General features: G+C 42.7%; 1 protein-coding gene across 1 annotated transcript; it reads right to left on the bottom strand.

The window, feature by feature from the left end:
• Positions 1-6,413: 6,413 nt before the first annotated feature.
• Positions 6,414-7,373, bottom strand: LOC117639733. The gene has a single exon (XM_034375609.1). It carries the CDS (start codon positions 7,371-7,373, stop codon positions 6,414-6,416), a length of 960 nt encoding a protein of 319 aa, XP_034231500.1.
• Between the last annotated feature and the right edge of the window lie 8,343 nt (positions 7,374-15,716).

The raw sequence follows: 15,716 nt of genomic DNA, 5'->3' as shown, positions 1-15,716 counted from the left end.
GTTGGAGGAAGGTTGACATGCCATGGGTAGCCTTTTTCTTGGAGTTATTTATAACCTGACACACCTGTGTCAGCTGTTATAGTCCTACAATTATCTCTGATAAATCTATTGCACTCATGTGCATGCTTGGGTGGGGATGTAGGGATGTGCTACTCAACTAAAATTAATCCACCTTTATTTCAGTCTTCAAATCAGATGTATTGTCACATCAATTGTACAAATTAATTTAAGTATAAATAAATAAAAATATAAATAAAGAAATGAACCAAATCTAATCAAATTCCTCAATTCTATTTCAACTATTGCAGGCTGCTGAACTGTATTACCCGATGAAAATGAGCGCATTACTTGAAACAAGAACTTAATTTAAACCTTTTTTTATATAGTTGATTCTGTGTCTGTTGTCTGTTTCTGTTGTCTGTTGTCCGTTTTTGTTTCAGGTTCCAGTGCGTGTCAAAATCACACCACCTCCAGCAGCACCACCTCCTGAGCAAAGCTAAGTTCATTTTTTTTATATAGTTGATTCTGTTGTCTGTTTTCTGTTGTCCGTTTTTTGTTCCCTGTTGTCTGTTGTCCGTTTTTGTTCCAGGTTCAGTGCGTGTCAAAATCACATCTGAGCATAGATAATTTTTTTTTTACCAAGTTCTAAGCTGATCCTTCAAGCAATGGTAATTTGGATTTACAGTTTTTAGCATTGAAAAAAATTATCTCTTTTCTATTTTTTTTTTTTTGTTTTAAATGTGTTTTCCCTTCTCTTACAATGTTTTAGGCTCTTCCTACTAAAAATTATCGATCCTCAAATGGGTTTAGAAATTTTCAAAAACAATTGCTATATGAATGCAGTCTTTCATGTATGGGCTATGCCAGAACTATGCAAGCGATTCCAGAGCAACCAGTTCATCAATCAATCTAGCCCTTTTAAGGGCAAAGTTGTCTCTGGAGTTGCAAAAATTTTAAATGGTTTGTGGCAAGTAAAGCGAGAGACTGGTTCATGTCAATCCTTGAAGGTATGCTGTTTTAATTTTCAGTGTGTAGGCTACTACTGGTGTTTCTCAAATAATTTTACATATTTTTTGTTCCTAGCAATACCTGGGTGAAACGACTATGAAATATAATTCATTAGAGCATGAAGATGCCCAAGAGTTTCTGAGTGACCTTCTAGAATGGCTACATGCTGACTTAAAAGTAGGCTTCATATTGAGTGAGATACATGTAATCAGGATACAGTCTGTGATGTATTTATTTCATTGTTTAGTTAAACTACCTGTTCAGAGGGTGCCTGGTCAATGGTACTCAGAATCCCCAATTGTGACTCTTTTCGGAACTCAACTTTTCACTGAAATGAAGTGCTCATGTGGCAACATTTCAATAACATCAGTTACTTCTCAAATGTTGACTCTGAACCTCAATGACAATTCTAAATTTGTTGATGTTGAGGTAAAACTTTAATACCTGCCATGATTTTTGTTTTACTTTATTCATATTTTTGTTATCTATTTTAACTCTATGCTTAATGTGTGTACTCTGTGTTTTGTTGTAGTCCTGTCTGAAGAAACTCTCTTCCCCCTGCGAAGTACCTGAATACAAATGTCATCCAAGTTGTGCTCAGAAAAACTTTCCCCAGGCAACACAGAAGCAGATCTTTGGAAGACTTCCTCCTTATCTCATTCTGCACCTTGCTAGGTTACTTTCTACTGTTCAAGTTTTTGTTGTTTGTGACATGTTATTTGTAACACGTTGTTTCCTTTCAGGTTTCAATCAAAAAAATCAGGAAAGTCTTTAATTTTTTCAAAGAACAGCTGCACAGTGAAATCCCTCTTGATTTGAACATTGATAGTGACTCTCCCCACCCTTACAAGCTGCTTGCAGTTGTCAATCACTCAGGTTCATTGAGAGGTGGCCACTACACAGCTATGTGTAGAAATGGGACTTGGTAAGAACACACCTTTGGTTACTACTACTCAAGCTGCCTGATTCTATTTAAACTATCTTTCTGACAATTGTTTGTTCCCAGCTGGTATTTTTGCGATGACACTACTGTGTTACTGTTACCGTTACCCCCCCCCATCTAGTACAGGCTTACATACTTGTTTATGATCAATGTCACCATCAGATCCCAGACCTCCCTTTAAAGAGAATGTATTGCCAGTAAGCCCCTTATCATTTTTTTTTTTCATTGGTCCAGAACTATTTATATTAGAATGATATTATTTGGAAATATAAATTGTTCTATCCTGTGGCTCTGGAACAAAGTCCTGCCTCTGTTTCCTGTTCAAAACAATTTCATTGTGATTTCCTCCCGACAGAGCAAACAGGTCCTGAGGCCTCCTAAACTGCAGGCTCCTCAGAAACAATCGCATCTTCCAATGTCTCAGAACACTAAAGTTCCTCAGAATATTAAAGTTCTTCAGTCCCTCAGAACCCTGCTACACTGGCAAGTTATTGTAGCTTTTTTTATTTCTGTCCACAATGCTTAAGCACTCTGGGAAACTGTAAACATGCATATGTCAAAATAATACTCTATATCATTTGTCTCATCTCATTTAATCATGTTTTATTTTTTGTCACAGAGCAAGACTTTGTTGAAGCCTTCGAGGCTTCCTGTCCCTCAGAAGCGCAAGACAATCTTGAAGCCCGCAGCTCCCATCGCAGCTCCCATCTTCAGATCCCTGATAATCCTGTTCCTGAAATCCGCAATAACTGTGAAATCCCTGAGCCCTCTCAATGGGAAAATATCGTTGACCTTCAGGTCATTGCTTGTGATCTTATTCAACTGTTAAATCATGATATGTCCTTCTTATTTTTCAACGAATCTTATGTATTCTGCAGGCTAACAATGGCACAGCGGCATTAGCTTTGAAACCTCCACCTGCAAAAATTCATCCACCCATGTCTACCCCACATGTTGGTGACCATGTAAGAGTTCTTCCCTTCACTTTTTTTTTTCCTTTGTTGTCAGCTTTTTGTCTCTGCAAATCATTTGATTGTTGGTTCTCAGGACTATGGCCGGACATCTAAGCTGGTGAAGGCAAGGTTTTTCCTATTAAGCGGAAACACACCGAGCTGGATCCACTCTTAAAACCAGAGGATGTCCCTGGGGCCACCCTCAAATCCAAGAACTTCGACGATGCAACAAATGAGGAACTTAAGAGGTGGCTGAGTTGCCGAGGCTTGACTGTCGGTGGTAACAGGCCTGATCTATTGAATCGGCAAGTTTCATGTTCTCTATCTCTACTCTCTTGCATCGGTTAGGTTTGCACTAACCTCGCATTTATGATTTATGTTAAATTTTTCCTCAGTGTCAAACTTCATGATGGACAGGGAAAGTCAGGAAAGATTGACCCCAAAGTGGATAGGGGGCATTGGCATGAAAAAAAAAAATTAAAATCATGAGCCAAATGAAGGTATGATCTTGCTATACGTTATTGTTTCGTTCTAACTAATTGTTAATTTTGTAATCTGTTCATTTTACTTTATTTGTAACCATAGAAGGATGGCGTTTGCGACTTCCCTGCACCTCCCAATAAGGATTGGAAACCATTTCCCGGTTTCACAATTCCCAGGGATATCCCAGGCAAAAATTGACAAATATTTATTGACTGATGCTCCAACATTCAAATTTTCCTACAAGAGAGGAGTTACATTAGATTCAGATGATGAACTTGATGATTGGAGTGATGGACCGGAAAATGAAAGCAGCATTCAGTTCCAAGCAAAAAGTAATATACGTAGGGGCTCCAAATACCTCAGGAGTGGGAACATTCTAGCAGTCCTTGACAACTATGATGGACTTACTACTACATCAAGGTGAGACCAGAGTGAAAATGCTGAATATCAAAGTATGTTAGAAACTTTAATGTCATAACATAAAAGTAAATTTTAAATAAAATTTTGCTAGTGATAATTTTTAAAGTAAGAAAATGTGCATGAACGTCACTTTTTATTTTTTGGTCCTTGCCCATTCAACCTTGTCAAAGAAGTCTGCCAAATTGAGGTCCCAATAGTAATTTCAAGAATGATCATTTAGTTGTCCCTTTGCAAATCATTTTGAAATAAGTTATGTATGAAATTCTTTATCATCTTTCATTTGCCCTTAAGTTATGTCATATTTATTTTAATTAATTTCAAAATGTCATTGGAAGAAAAGCCTCATAGGTCAGTTGTTCTAGTAACCAGTCACGACATCCTTTTCTAACATACCACTAGTATACTAAAAATTGAGAACAAATTATTTTGTGACCTCCTGCAAAAAATTTCAAAAACACCATTTTTCACTCCCTCCTTACCTCTAGGCCCAAGTCCAAGCTAGTATGGAGAATGTTATCCATGTTGTGAGAGCCACTTTTGATGAAGCTTCTGGAGATATAGTGGAGTGCAGTTGTGAGTGCAAGGCAAGAGCAATTAAGTGCTGTTCTCATATTGTGGCTGTTCTCCTGCTGCTCCTGCAACACATTGATGCTCATGGGCATGAAGGTATTTGAGATATTGTATTCATCAGCACCTTCGATCTCTGTTGTGTTCATATAGTATCTTGCATTTGCGTCTAACTTTCACTGCTCCTGCTCTTATCTCATAGCTGTTGTTGAGTGTAGGTAATGTATCCCTTCCGGGCAATTGTTACGCTTGGTACAGTTACTGAGGTTTGTTTTTGCATGTGTTTTTCGTAGACGACCATTTTAACTATTCTATTTGGCTAAATGTCTCCTGGTTCCTGGTGCAGATAGTCTCACACCTATATCAGATTCATTCATTGTCATGGCTAAGGGTAGTTTGCTTTGATCTTTTTGCTTTTGCTCTCTTTAAAAGAATTGAGAACTGGGTATGGGTTTCATTGTATTCCTGCTTGTCACAGCTATAGACTTGCTCTTCTGGGTGACTAATCTTCACTCCAGGTATAATGAAATAACTTCCTAAACTCTGTTTTTCTGGAAAATTTCAAAAGCACTTTAAACTACAACTATTCCCATAAACATTGAAAAAAATTATTTTACTGGCCACTCAAACCCCTTAATATGTCATGTAGTGTGATAACATCATAAATTAATTTATCATAATTCCACTCACATATTCACCGATCTACCTTGTTATTCACGAAAGAGGAATGGCACAAAACATCATCTTATCACCCAATGTTCATCTCACAACCTCCTTATTTTGGTGTTGTAAGTCACTTCTTCGATTTCATCTGATTCCTTTCCACCGAATCCTATTTTTGTGGAGGCATTCTTTCTACTTGGTGGATTTTGCCTTGGTTTTTTTTTTTTTTAAATTTATTCTGATGGTGGATGGTGTTGGAGGAAGGTTGACATGCCATGGGTAGCCTTTTTCTTGGAGTTATTTATAACCTGACACACCTGTGTCAGCTGTTATAGTCCTACAATTATCTCTGATAAATCTATTGCACTCATGTGCATGCTTGGGTGGGGATGTAGGGATGTGCTACTCAACTAAAATTAATCCACCTTTATTTCAGTCTTCAAATCAGATGTATTGTCACATCAATTGTACAAATTAATTTAAGTATAAATAAATAAATATATAAATAAAGAAATGAACCAAATCTAATCAAATTCCTCAATTCTATTTCAACTATTGCAGGCTGCTGAACTGTATTACCCAGATGAAGACTGAGACAGCATATCACAATTGATAGCTAAGTACATTTCTATCACCTATAGCAGTCTGAGGGTACCAAAAGCAATACAGCCATTCAATAAAATATAACAAGCAGTACTTATGACTATTAGTATGGACTCTTCTAAGCTAATTATGGCCAACGACCAAAGTGCACATAAAAACTAGTGTTTGATGAGCATTGGTGTGTTGGCTTCAGTACACTATTGGGGTAACATCGCTAGGAACTAGTTGTTTAAGGACTTACACATATATGTGTAAACAATGCCCTGTTTCTATGACAAAATCAGAAAGAGCTAATTACATGTATTGTTCCCAAATTCATTCACATGCACACAAAATCTCCGTCTAGACTTCACCAAAACTTGATGAACCCATCCCAAATAAAGCACAAATTTCATGCATCCACATCTCTAGGCTCAAGTTATCCTAGTGCAAATTTCAACAACTTGCAACACATTTTATCACAATGCTTGAATAAACTGATTGTACCAAGTTAAAATTTAAAGCAACTGAGCTAGAAGGTAATAAATAATATAGTAACAACGATGTCCTATAGTAAACCAAATATCTTACATACCAAATTTACATAATAAAGTTTCTGTATATGTCTATAACAAACCAAATACATACATTATGTAACAAATATAATAAAGTTACTCCATATGTACATAAAATAAAGCTTAAACATCTCATGTAACAATAAATAAATTATGTCCATAAAATAAACAAAAAGTAATGAACCATAGACAAAATAACTGAACTCCATCCCTCTCCATCTAAAATGATGAATTCATGTCAAAGTTGTCATCATAATCCTCATCCTTGTCTCCTTGAATGTAAGGATTTTGGAAGTTGATTAAGAGAGCAAAGGTTCTCATCATGTCACCAAATATGGGCATGAGAGTGCTTGGAATTATTCTTCCCACAATCCTGAACTCTCTAATTCTTCGTATTGCCCTTTCAACGTGTATGCGGCCTGAAGAAATGGTCTTTGCTAGCAATAATTCTCTTGCTGTGAAACAATCCCTTCCTGCAAGAAATGGGGGCATAATGAGGTCCACTTCTGCAGCGGCAAACTCTGCCTCCATATCAAATCCTCTATCAGCCATTATTGCATCATTGGGCGAAAGGAGGTCCATGAGCCCACTCTTTAAAACAATCTGCTTATCACTGATGCTTCCCTCAAATGCTTCACTGATGAAAGATATTCCTCCATAACAAGAAATTCCAATGAGGACTTTGGCAGTGGTTGTCTTCTTGTAGAAAGAGAATAAATTTGCCTGCTGCTCAAAGTTGCTTGGTGTTTCGACTTTGAATTCTGTAGAGTCTATTATCATCTTCAGGTTTGGGAATGGTTTGAAACACTTTGGCTTATTTTCTGTTTGATCCGCTGCAGATAAACACATTGCTGCTTCCAACTTCTGTGCTGTCAAACTCATCAATCTGATCCATGTATACACACATTCAGATGCAAACCCTAAGGACATGCCACAAACAAAAGACAAGTCTCTCAAAGGTATTCCTCTTCTCAGTCTGATTAGGGTCATGAAAAGTCTATCTCGAGGAGTGAAGTTGCTGACAATGGCCTTTTTAGGAGATTTCCGACTGTAGCGATACTTCAGAGTAGAACAAACTTCCTCGCCACCACACAGTTCATACACTATTTCAAACTGCTCCTGAGTTAGTCCAGTGAAGAACTTGAAATCCTTTGGTTTCATATGCTTGCAATTTTTCATAGCACACAACAGCGTTTGTCCTGCCACAATGCTTGCAAGGTTCCTTCCTTTTGTTTCTTCTCAAGGGGCATCTGTAACAAAACAAAACAAAAAAAATCTTCATAACCAATCCTTTAATTTACACTCCCACAGAACAATTGTTTCTCATATACTAATTTAACTTCACATTTAAAACTGCCCCAAAAAGCGTGCCGATTATGAAGCGTAATGTGAAAATTAAATAACCAAAATATTAAACAAATTGGATAGAATACTTTAAATTTTTACAGTAGTTTTTGCTTTGAGCGAAATTAAACTAATAATCTGACATTGCAAAATCTATGTGCCACTCCTAGATTGTATCACTCCTAGATCTAGATTATTGCGCTAAGTAGCAGGAGTGCCGCTTTCTTTCTGTACCAGTGTCTTCCCCTATAAGTATCACTTTGCTTCTTTTGCAGCTGTTACTTGCACGGGGAGAGAGTTTTATTGGAAGACAGCACCGAGAGCAAAGAATCCAGGCATCATAAGAGAGAAAGGACTTACTATCCGAAACGAGACACCGAAAGGCGAGCGAACTTTGACCCAGGGCACGGTTTCCAAACAGATGATTAATGTGGTGGAAAAAATGCTCTCTTTGCTAAAGACGCAAACCAACTCCCTTTGGACAGCAGCTGAAAACAGCAGCAAAAAATATGAATTTAACAGCCCCTACCGCTGCTGAGGGTGTATCCATTGATACGTATAAGGGAAACCCTAGAGATGAAACATTATAAAAGCAGTGCTCCTTCACTTCGGGTTATACGTGCTATGTTGCCACCCAAAAAAATCGCCAGCCACATTTTTTTCTGCAGTTTCTCCCTATCGCAGTTCAAATTCTGAAATTTGGCACGGTGGTGGGCCCTTTGGGGGTAGAGAACCCGGGAAAAAATTTCAAAATTTTGAACTGCGAATTCGAACGAGCCACAAGCCTGCCAACTTAGCGAGATCGCAAAAAATGCGCCCTTTTCGGACGTCTGCAGTTTCTCACCTATCGCAGTTCAAATTCTGAAATTTGGCACGGTGGTGGGCCTTAGGTAGAGAACACCTGGAAAAAGTTTCAGAATTTGAACTGCGAATTCGAACGAGCCACAGGCTGCCAACTTAGGGGAATCGCTAAAAATGCGCTTTTTTCGGACGTCTGCAGTTCCTCCCTATCGCAGTTCAAATTCTGAAATTTGGCACGGTGGTGGGCCCTAGAGTAGAGAACACCTGGAAAAAGTTTCAAAATTTTGAACTGCGAATTCGAACGAGCCACAGGCTTGCAAACTTAGCGATCGCTAAAAATGCGCTTTTTGGGGAAACGTCTGCATTTCCCTTTACCTATCGCAGTTCAAATTCTAAAATTTTGGCACGGTGGTGGGCCCTTAGAGTAGAGAGCACCTGGAAAAGTTTCAGAATTTGAACTGCGAATTCGAACGAGCCACAGGCCTCCCAACTTAGGGGAATCGCAAAAAATGCGCTCTTTTCGGACGTCTGCATTCCTCACCTATCGCAGTTCAAATTCTAAAATTTGGCACGGTGGTAGGCCTTAGGTAGAGAAACCTGGAAAAAGTTTCAGAATTTGAACTGCGAATTCGAACGAGCCACAGGCCTGCCAACTTAGCGAGATCGCTAAAAATGCGCTCTTTTCGGACGTCTGCAGTTCCTCACCTATCGCAGTTCAAATTCTAAAATTTGGCACGGGGGTAGCCCTAGGGTAGAGAACACCGGGAAAAAAGTTTCAGAATTTGAACTGCGAATTCGAACGAGCCACAGGCCTGCCAACTTAGCGAGATCGCAAAAAATGCGCTCTTTTCGGATCTGCAGTTCCTCACCTATCGCAGTTCAAATTCTAAAATTTTGGCACGGTGGTGGGCCTAGAGTAAAAACACCTGGAAAAAGTTTCAAAATTTTGAACTGCGAATTCGAACGAGCCACAGGCCTGCCAACTTAGCGCCATCGCTTAAAATGCGCTCTTTACGAACGTCTGCAGTTCCTCACCTATCGCAGTTCAAATTCTAAAATTTTGGTACGTGTGGGGCTTAGGGTAGAGTACACCGGGAAAAAGTTTCAAAATTTTGAACTGCGAATTCGAACGAGCCACAGGCTTGCCAACTTAGCGCCATCGCTAAAATACACTCTTTACGAACGTCTGCAGTTCCTTACCTATCGCAGTTCAAATTCTAAAATTCGTACAGTAGTAGGGCTTAGGGTAGAGTACACCTGGAAAAAGTTTCAGAATTTGAACTGCGAATTCGAACGAGCCACAGCCTGCCAACTTAGCGAGATCGCTAAAAATCCTCTTTTCGACGTCTGCAGTTCCTACCTATCGCAGTTCAATTCTAAAATTTTGGCAGGGTGGTAGGCCTTAGGGTAGAGAACACCTGGAAAAAGTTTCAGAATTTGAACTGCGAATTCGAACGAGCCACGGGCCCTGCCAACTTAGCAAATCGCTAAAAATGCGCTTTTTTCGGACGTCTGCAGTTCCTCACCTATCGCAGTTCAAATTCTAAAATTTTGGGCACGGTGGTAGCCCCTAGGGAGAAAACACCGGGAAAAAAGTTTCAAAATTTGAACTGCGAATTCGAACGACCCAAAGGCCTGCCAACTTAGCGAGATCGCAAAAAATGCGCTCTTTTCGGACGTCTGCAGTTCCTCACCTATCGCAGTTCAAATTCTGAAATTTGGCACGGTGGTAGGCCTTAGAGTAGAGAACACCTGGAAAAAGTTTCAGAATTTGAACTGCGAATTCGAACGAGCCACAGGCCTGCCAACTTAGCGCCATCGCTTAAAATGCGCTCTTTACGAACGTCTGCAGTTCCTCACCTATCGCAGTTCAAATTCTGAAATTCGGTACAGTAGTAGGGCTTAGGGTAGAGTACACCTGGAAAAAGTTTCAGAATTTGAACTGCGAATTCGAACGAGCCACATGCTTGCCAACTTAGCGCCATCGCTAAAAATACACTCTTTACGAACGTCTGCAGTTCCTTACCTATCGCAGTTCAAATTCTGAAATTCACTACAGTGGTAGGCCTTAGGGTAGAGAACACCTTGAAAAAGTTTCAGAATTTGAACTGCGAATTCGAACGAGCCACAGGCCTGCCAACTTAGCGAGATCGCTAAAAATGCGCTCTTTTCGGACGTCTGCAGTTCCTCACCTATCGCAGTTCAATTCTGAAATTTGGCACGGTGGTAGGCTTTAGAGTAGAGAACCCCTGGAAAAAGTTTCAGAATTTGAACTGCGAATTCGAACGAGCCACAGGCTTGCCAACTTAGCGCCATCGCTTAAAATGCGCTCTTTTGGAACGTCTGCAGTTCCAGAATTCAAGAACCCTGACACATTTAGATTGAAGTTTGCAAACAAAGTTTTACAAGAATGTCCAAACATGCGGCACATCTGTCTTTTGTGTGGTCAGGGCGAATTTGCAAATCATTCTTCTTCTTTTGTCGGCAAAATGATTCGGTGTGACGCCTGTCTTCGGTGGATGCACGAAAGGTGTTGCGAGAAGACATTCAGCGTTGCACCAGGAGAAACAGACGATTTCACATGTTTCCTGTGTGAATACTTTTAGGAAAGAATCTTGCGGCCCGGGTCAAAGTCCGATGGAGTCAAAGGACTTAAAGTAAGAGACAAGCGATTGGTCTGTAATCTTATCGATGTACCCCAGCAGAAAAGGACATATCTGAGGAGCTACCGCGAACAAAAATTGATCTGGCAAGAGCTTCCCTACAAAGGCTTATCTACTTTAAAATTTAAAAAGAATGCATAACCAACATTATTGACGAACTGGAGATTTCGACACCAAAAAATCATCATTTTCTGAAAAAGACTCTAGTTAGTATAAAAGTCTCAGATTCGTCAAAAATGTTGGTTAAGCCTGTGTTTTTTAGTCCAAAGTAGATCAGTTCTTGTAAGGAAGCTCTTTGTTGGCGGTAGCTCCTCAGATAGGCCTTTTCTGCTGGGATACATTGTTGTGAGACTGGAAAATAAAGCTCCCAGACCCAGCAATTCAAAGTCACAGTGCAGTAAACTAAACTGGGTCATTCTACAGAAATGTTACAATTTCACGTTTAGAACTGTGAAAAATTAAAAGTTGTCCGATTTCATTCATATTGGGCTTGTTTTTCTTGTTTCGGCATGCATAATGTGAAACAAATCAAGCGTCACCTTTTCGAAAAAAAAAAAGATTTTCCCCAAAAATCATAGGGGAAATGTCTACGGAGTTTACATTAATTGACGCCTACGGAGTTTACATTTTGAAGCAAATACCTGGATTGCAGCCGTTTGAGTTGGAACAGTAGAACGCGCATACACAGCTGAGTAGTATGGCTACCCCATAGTCCCGGCCTGGTCCCGTGGTCCCCCATAGTCCGGGGTCTAACCCAACCTGAATATTTCGGGGGTAGTCATTTTTTTCGATTTTTTTGGTGATTCGGCCAAGATTCGGGCTGAAACCCAACCCAACCTAAGTCGGTCGTCATCTTTTTCGGCTCTAACCCAGCCCAACCTAAGGTGAGTCGGCATCTTTTTCGGCGCTAACCCACCCCAGCCTAAGCCAGGCGGTGGTCCCCCATCGTCGCGGGTAGCTGCCCTTGCAAAATGGAAAATATATGGGCACTATATGGGCAAAATATATGGCCCAACATGTATTGACGACATATGTGGAAAAGATAATTTAGCAAGATACTTATCCGATATAAAAAATATGTGGCAAATATTTAAATTTCATACATTGCTCTATATGTAGGCAATATATAGTGTGAATACACCATGGAGTCTGACGACTCAGAGACTTCCTTTACTATTATCAAAGAATGTAACCTCGCCATGCGAGGACATCCAATCGTGATCCTACCGTGGTCGCCTAGACGAACTTTTCGCGCTATACTCAAAAAAGACGTTTAAAACTTCCTAACTGTTCCAGTTGACTTGTTAAACAGGATTTCTCAAAATTTCTTGGAGACTTAAACGCATAGAAAAGAACCTTGCCCCTGATCAATATATGGCGTCAATATATTTTACAACATAAAATCATGTTGAGAAATATAGCCGCCTTTTAACATCGAGTGCTAAGATATTAAGAAAAGTTACTTGAAAAGTCTGCCCTCTTCACCCTGCCCCATCCCACGACGGGCACCGTGTCAGATATTGAAACATACATTTCGCGAAGATAATATTATATGGGGAAATATATGCATCATATATTAACGGGCACCAAGATATACCCCTATATATAAACCACGCATTGCGCAAGATAATTTGCAATATATTGAGCAAGATACAATTATATTGGGCAATACATGAAACATATATGGAGTCATATATTGACACATATTTTCCATATATTTTCCTTTTTGCAAGGGTGGCGACCGCCCCCCGGAGCGCCGTGCACGCCTGGGTAGGGAGGGGACGTGGTCCCCCATAGTCCCGGGTCTAACCTAGCCTTAGGTCTGGGTCGCGGTGGTGACGTCATCCGCTAGCCCCCCCCGGCCGCCGCCCCGCTCCGGTGAGCCGGACGCCGGGGGGGTAGGCACCCAACGCGCACCGTGTGGGCCAGGCCCGTCTCAAGCCCCGCCCCCGGGCAAGATGTCTAGGATGCTGGACGCGTGTTCGCACAGACTGGTCCGGGCGTCAGCCCTAGATAGGCCTCATGGAACTGGGCACTCCGTTCTCCTCTTTGAAGTTGTTGTCTCTCCCCAAACACTACGAACGGCTTGTCGCGCAGCTCGATATAGTGTATCAGGTGGGACTGCAGCCTGTCGTACTGGCCGAGGTGGTCCTTGGTCTCTCCTGTGAGGTGCGCATTGATTTTTGGGACCAAGCGGCGCCTCTCCAAATAAAACTCTTGCACCTCTTTATGCTGTAATCATTTTTTGGGAAAACCTTTCTTCCATATTTGGACTGTCCCGTCTGCCGGGGAACCTCCAGCTCCTTCTGGGTTTCCCACATTCAAGATGAAACGAGTGGACTTCATCGCGGTGCCTGCTCGACGCCAAATGACGCGTCGGCCTCGTCGACGAGACCTTTTATACTACCGCGGCGCACGGCGGGCGCCCCCTGATGGTGAGTACTCTAATCTTAGTCGAGTAAAAACACTTGAGCACCCAGCGGTACTTGAACCCTGGGCCAGCCGCCTCCAGCGGTGCAGCGCCCAGCCTCGCTGACCGCTGGGCTATCGTGTGTGCTCGGGAGTGAACCGTGTGACGAGCGGAGTCAAGCCGAGCCGAGCCGCGCCGGAGCCGGGCGGAGCCGAGCCGGGCGGCCCACCCCGCCCCTTCACCCCCTCGCCCTGCCGTGATTCGAACAGGCCGTTATTATGGGCTTACATGACCTGTCATCGCGAAAGCATTTGCACTTCTCCAGGTGAATTATTTTTTTGTAATTTATTTTCACAAACCCCCCCCGGGTTTAATCTATCGGCAAACGTTCTCGTTCTCGTTGCGAAATACTCCTACCGTTCCGCCCCGTTTTCGCGCCACTAGCACCTACTTGCCCCCTTGCGTTTGAGTCTCTGTTACCTCTTTTCAATCGTTTCCTGTCACGAATGGATCTGAAAATTATCCTACACGGTGACAAAACATTCTTGGGGTTAAATCAGATTAGATTGTCCTCAAATCAAATTTAGCCGGTCAAAAAAACGACCGGCACTGACCACTTATCCTTTTCCCTTTTGAACCTACCCCCCAAACCCTTCGAAAAGAGTTCCGCCATCATTGTGCTGCAAGCTACTGTTTGTGAAGTGTCGTGTCCTTCGTTGTGAGAGAAACGTAAACGCTATGGATTCTGATAATCACTAGCGAAGGACCTGGAATTGTCAGGTTCTTCCTCTCGCAGTAGTTTTTTCGCTAGGGGTGAATCTCTCAGGTGAGATTTTCGCTGAGGTGAGTTTTTAAAAGTGTGAGATCGTTTTCGCCGTCGTTTCGCGCTCGCCCCTCTGGCCCTCGTGCTCGCCTTTCTGGGTCGTTCTGAGCTGTCGTTTTCGCTAATCCTGTGTTCCCTGTCGCGTCGTGCTCGCGGCGATCTCAAATTCACGGGAAAGTGTTATTTCTGTGTTGCAAAGTGTGTAAGCGGGGCGTTGGGGCGGCGGCCAGTTTGGGGGCGCACGTGTTTTGGAGGTTGGAATCTTTCCGCTGTTTTCTCTCTGTTCTGGCGCTTCGGCGCGCGATTCCGAAGCGAGGCGCGTTGAAATTCTCCCGAAATTCCGAAAACTTTGGCGAAAATCGGTCTGTGCAATGTGTCCTTCCCCCTGTGGAAAACAAAGTCTCTTTGTTTTCCTTGTAGCTCGCAATGCTTTCATGTCTGTGTTTTGTCCGGGCGCTGCGGCGAGCGATTCCGAAGCGAGGCGCGGTGAAATTTTCTCGAAATTCCGAAAACTTGAGTGAAAATCGGCCGAAATGGTGTGCTTTTTTGGCATTCCCTCTGAATGTAAACACGTGTGTTTCTGTGTCGTCCTGATGTTTTGCTCAGGATTCGTTAGTCAGGGCCTTGCTCTCGTTGTGCCGGAGCGAGGCGCGTGAAAATTTGATCGGAAAATCCTGTACTTTTGCCTGTTTTCCTCCCGTCTTTGAATCAGCTGTTGGCGCGCAGTGGCGCGGCTGGGCGAGGGGAAGGGGAGGGGAAGGGGGCGCGGCGCGGCAGTGTAGTGGCTGGTCAGCTGAGCTTGGCGCGCGGGGTATCGCCGGCGCGGAGGGCTGTGTTTAATTCACTGTTGTGATTTTTTTCAGCCATCTGCCCCTGCTGTGGCCCCCGCGCGTGACTCGGCCTCGGCCTCAACCGGCGCCTCCACTTCGGGTCGACGCCTGGGCGCCGCGTCCTGTTCCAGTACCACCAGTGCTACCGCGGCCGTCGCCTCCACTTCGGGTCGACGCCTGGGCGCCTCCAACTCCGGCGTCGTCTCCAAGAAGGCTGAAATCTTGGAGAGGGCGAAGGCAGCCACCTCCACGAAGGCAGCCACCTCCACGAAGACCGTCCGCGGAGGCTCTGCCTCCATGGCCAAGCAGGCCAAGAAGGCCGCTGAGGCTCGGGCCGCCCCCTACCAAGGATCATCAAACAAGAGACCCCCAGGGGTGCCCACTAGACCTCCCTCCGAGCCTGCACGCGTAGGGTCAGTTGGGGTAATAAGGGGTTTTAATAATAAGGTTTCCACAAATCAACAAGGGAGTTGGGTTTTTCTAATGCTTTTAAAGGATAGGCTACTCTGTTCCACACCATTTGGCGTTAAAAAAAGATCAAAAAGTCTTTAAATTTTTCAGTTGTGTAAAAAAAAATTGAAAATTCGGACTTGTAAGTTTGGGGTAAATGGGACACGCTGGGGGAAAAATGGGACAAGGGCTTAGCAGAGG

The sequence above is a fragment of the Thrips palmi genome, unplaced genomic scaffold, assembly GCF_012932325.1.
Source record: "Thrips palmi isolate BJ-2018 unplaced genomic scaffold, TpBJ-2018v1 HiC_scaffold_11, whole genome shotgun sequence".
NCBI lineage: Eukaryota > Metazoa > Arthropoda > Insecta > Thysanoptera > Thripidae > Thrips > Thrips palmi.
The sequence above is the reverse complement of the archived record's forward strand: the minus strand, read 5'-3'. Positions and strand labels throughout refer to the sequence as shown.

What these genes read in the sequence shown, in the direction of transcription:
- LOC117639733 (XM_034375609.1), bottom strand. Translation starts at nt 7,373, where the DNA reads ATGAAAAATTGCAAGCATATGAAACCAAAGGATTTCAAGTTCTTCACT.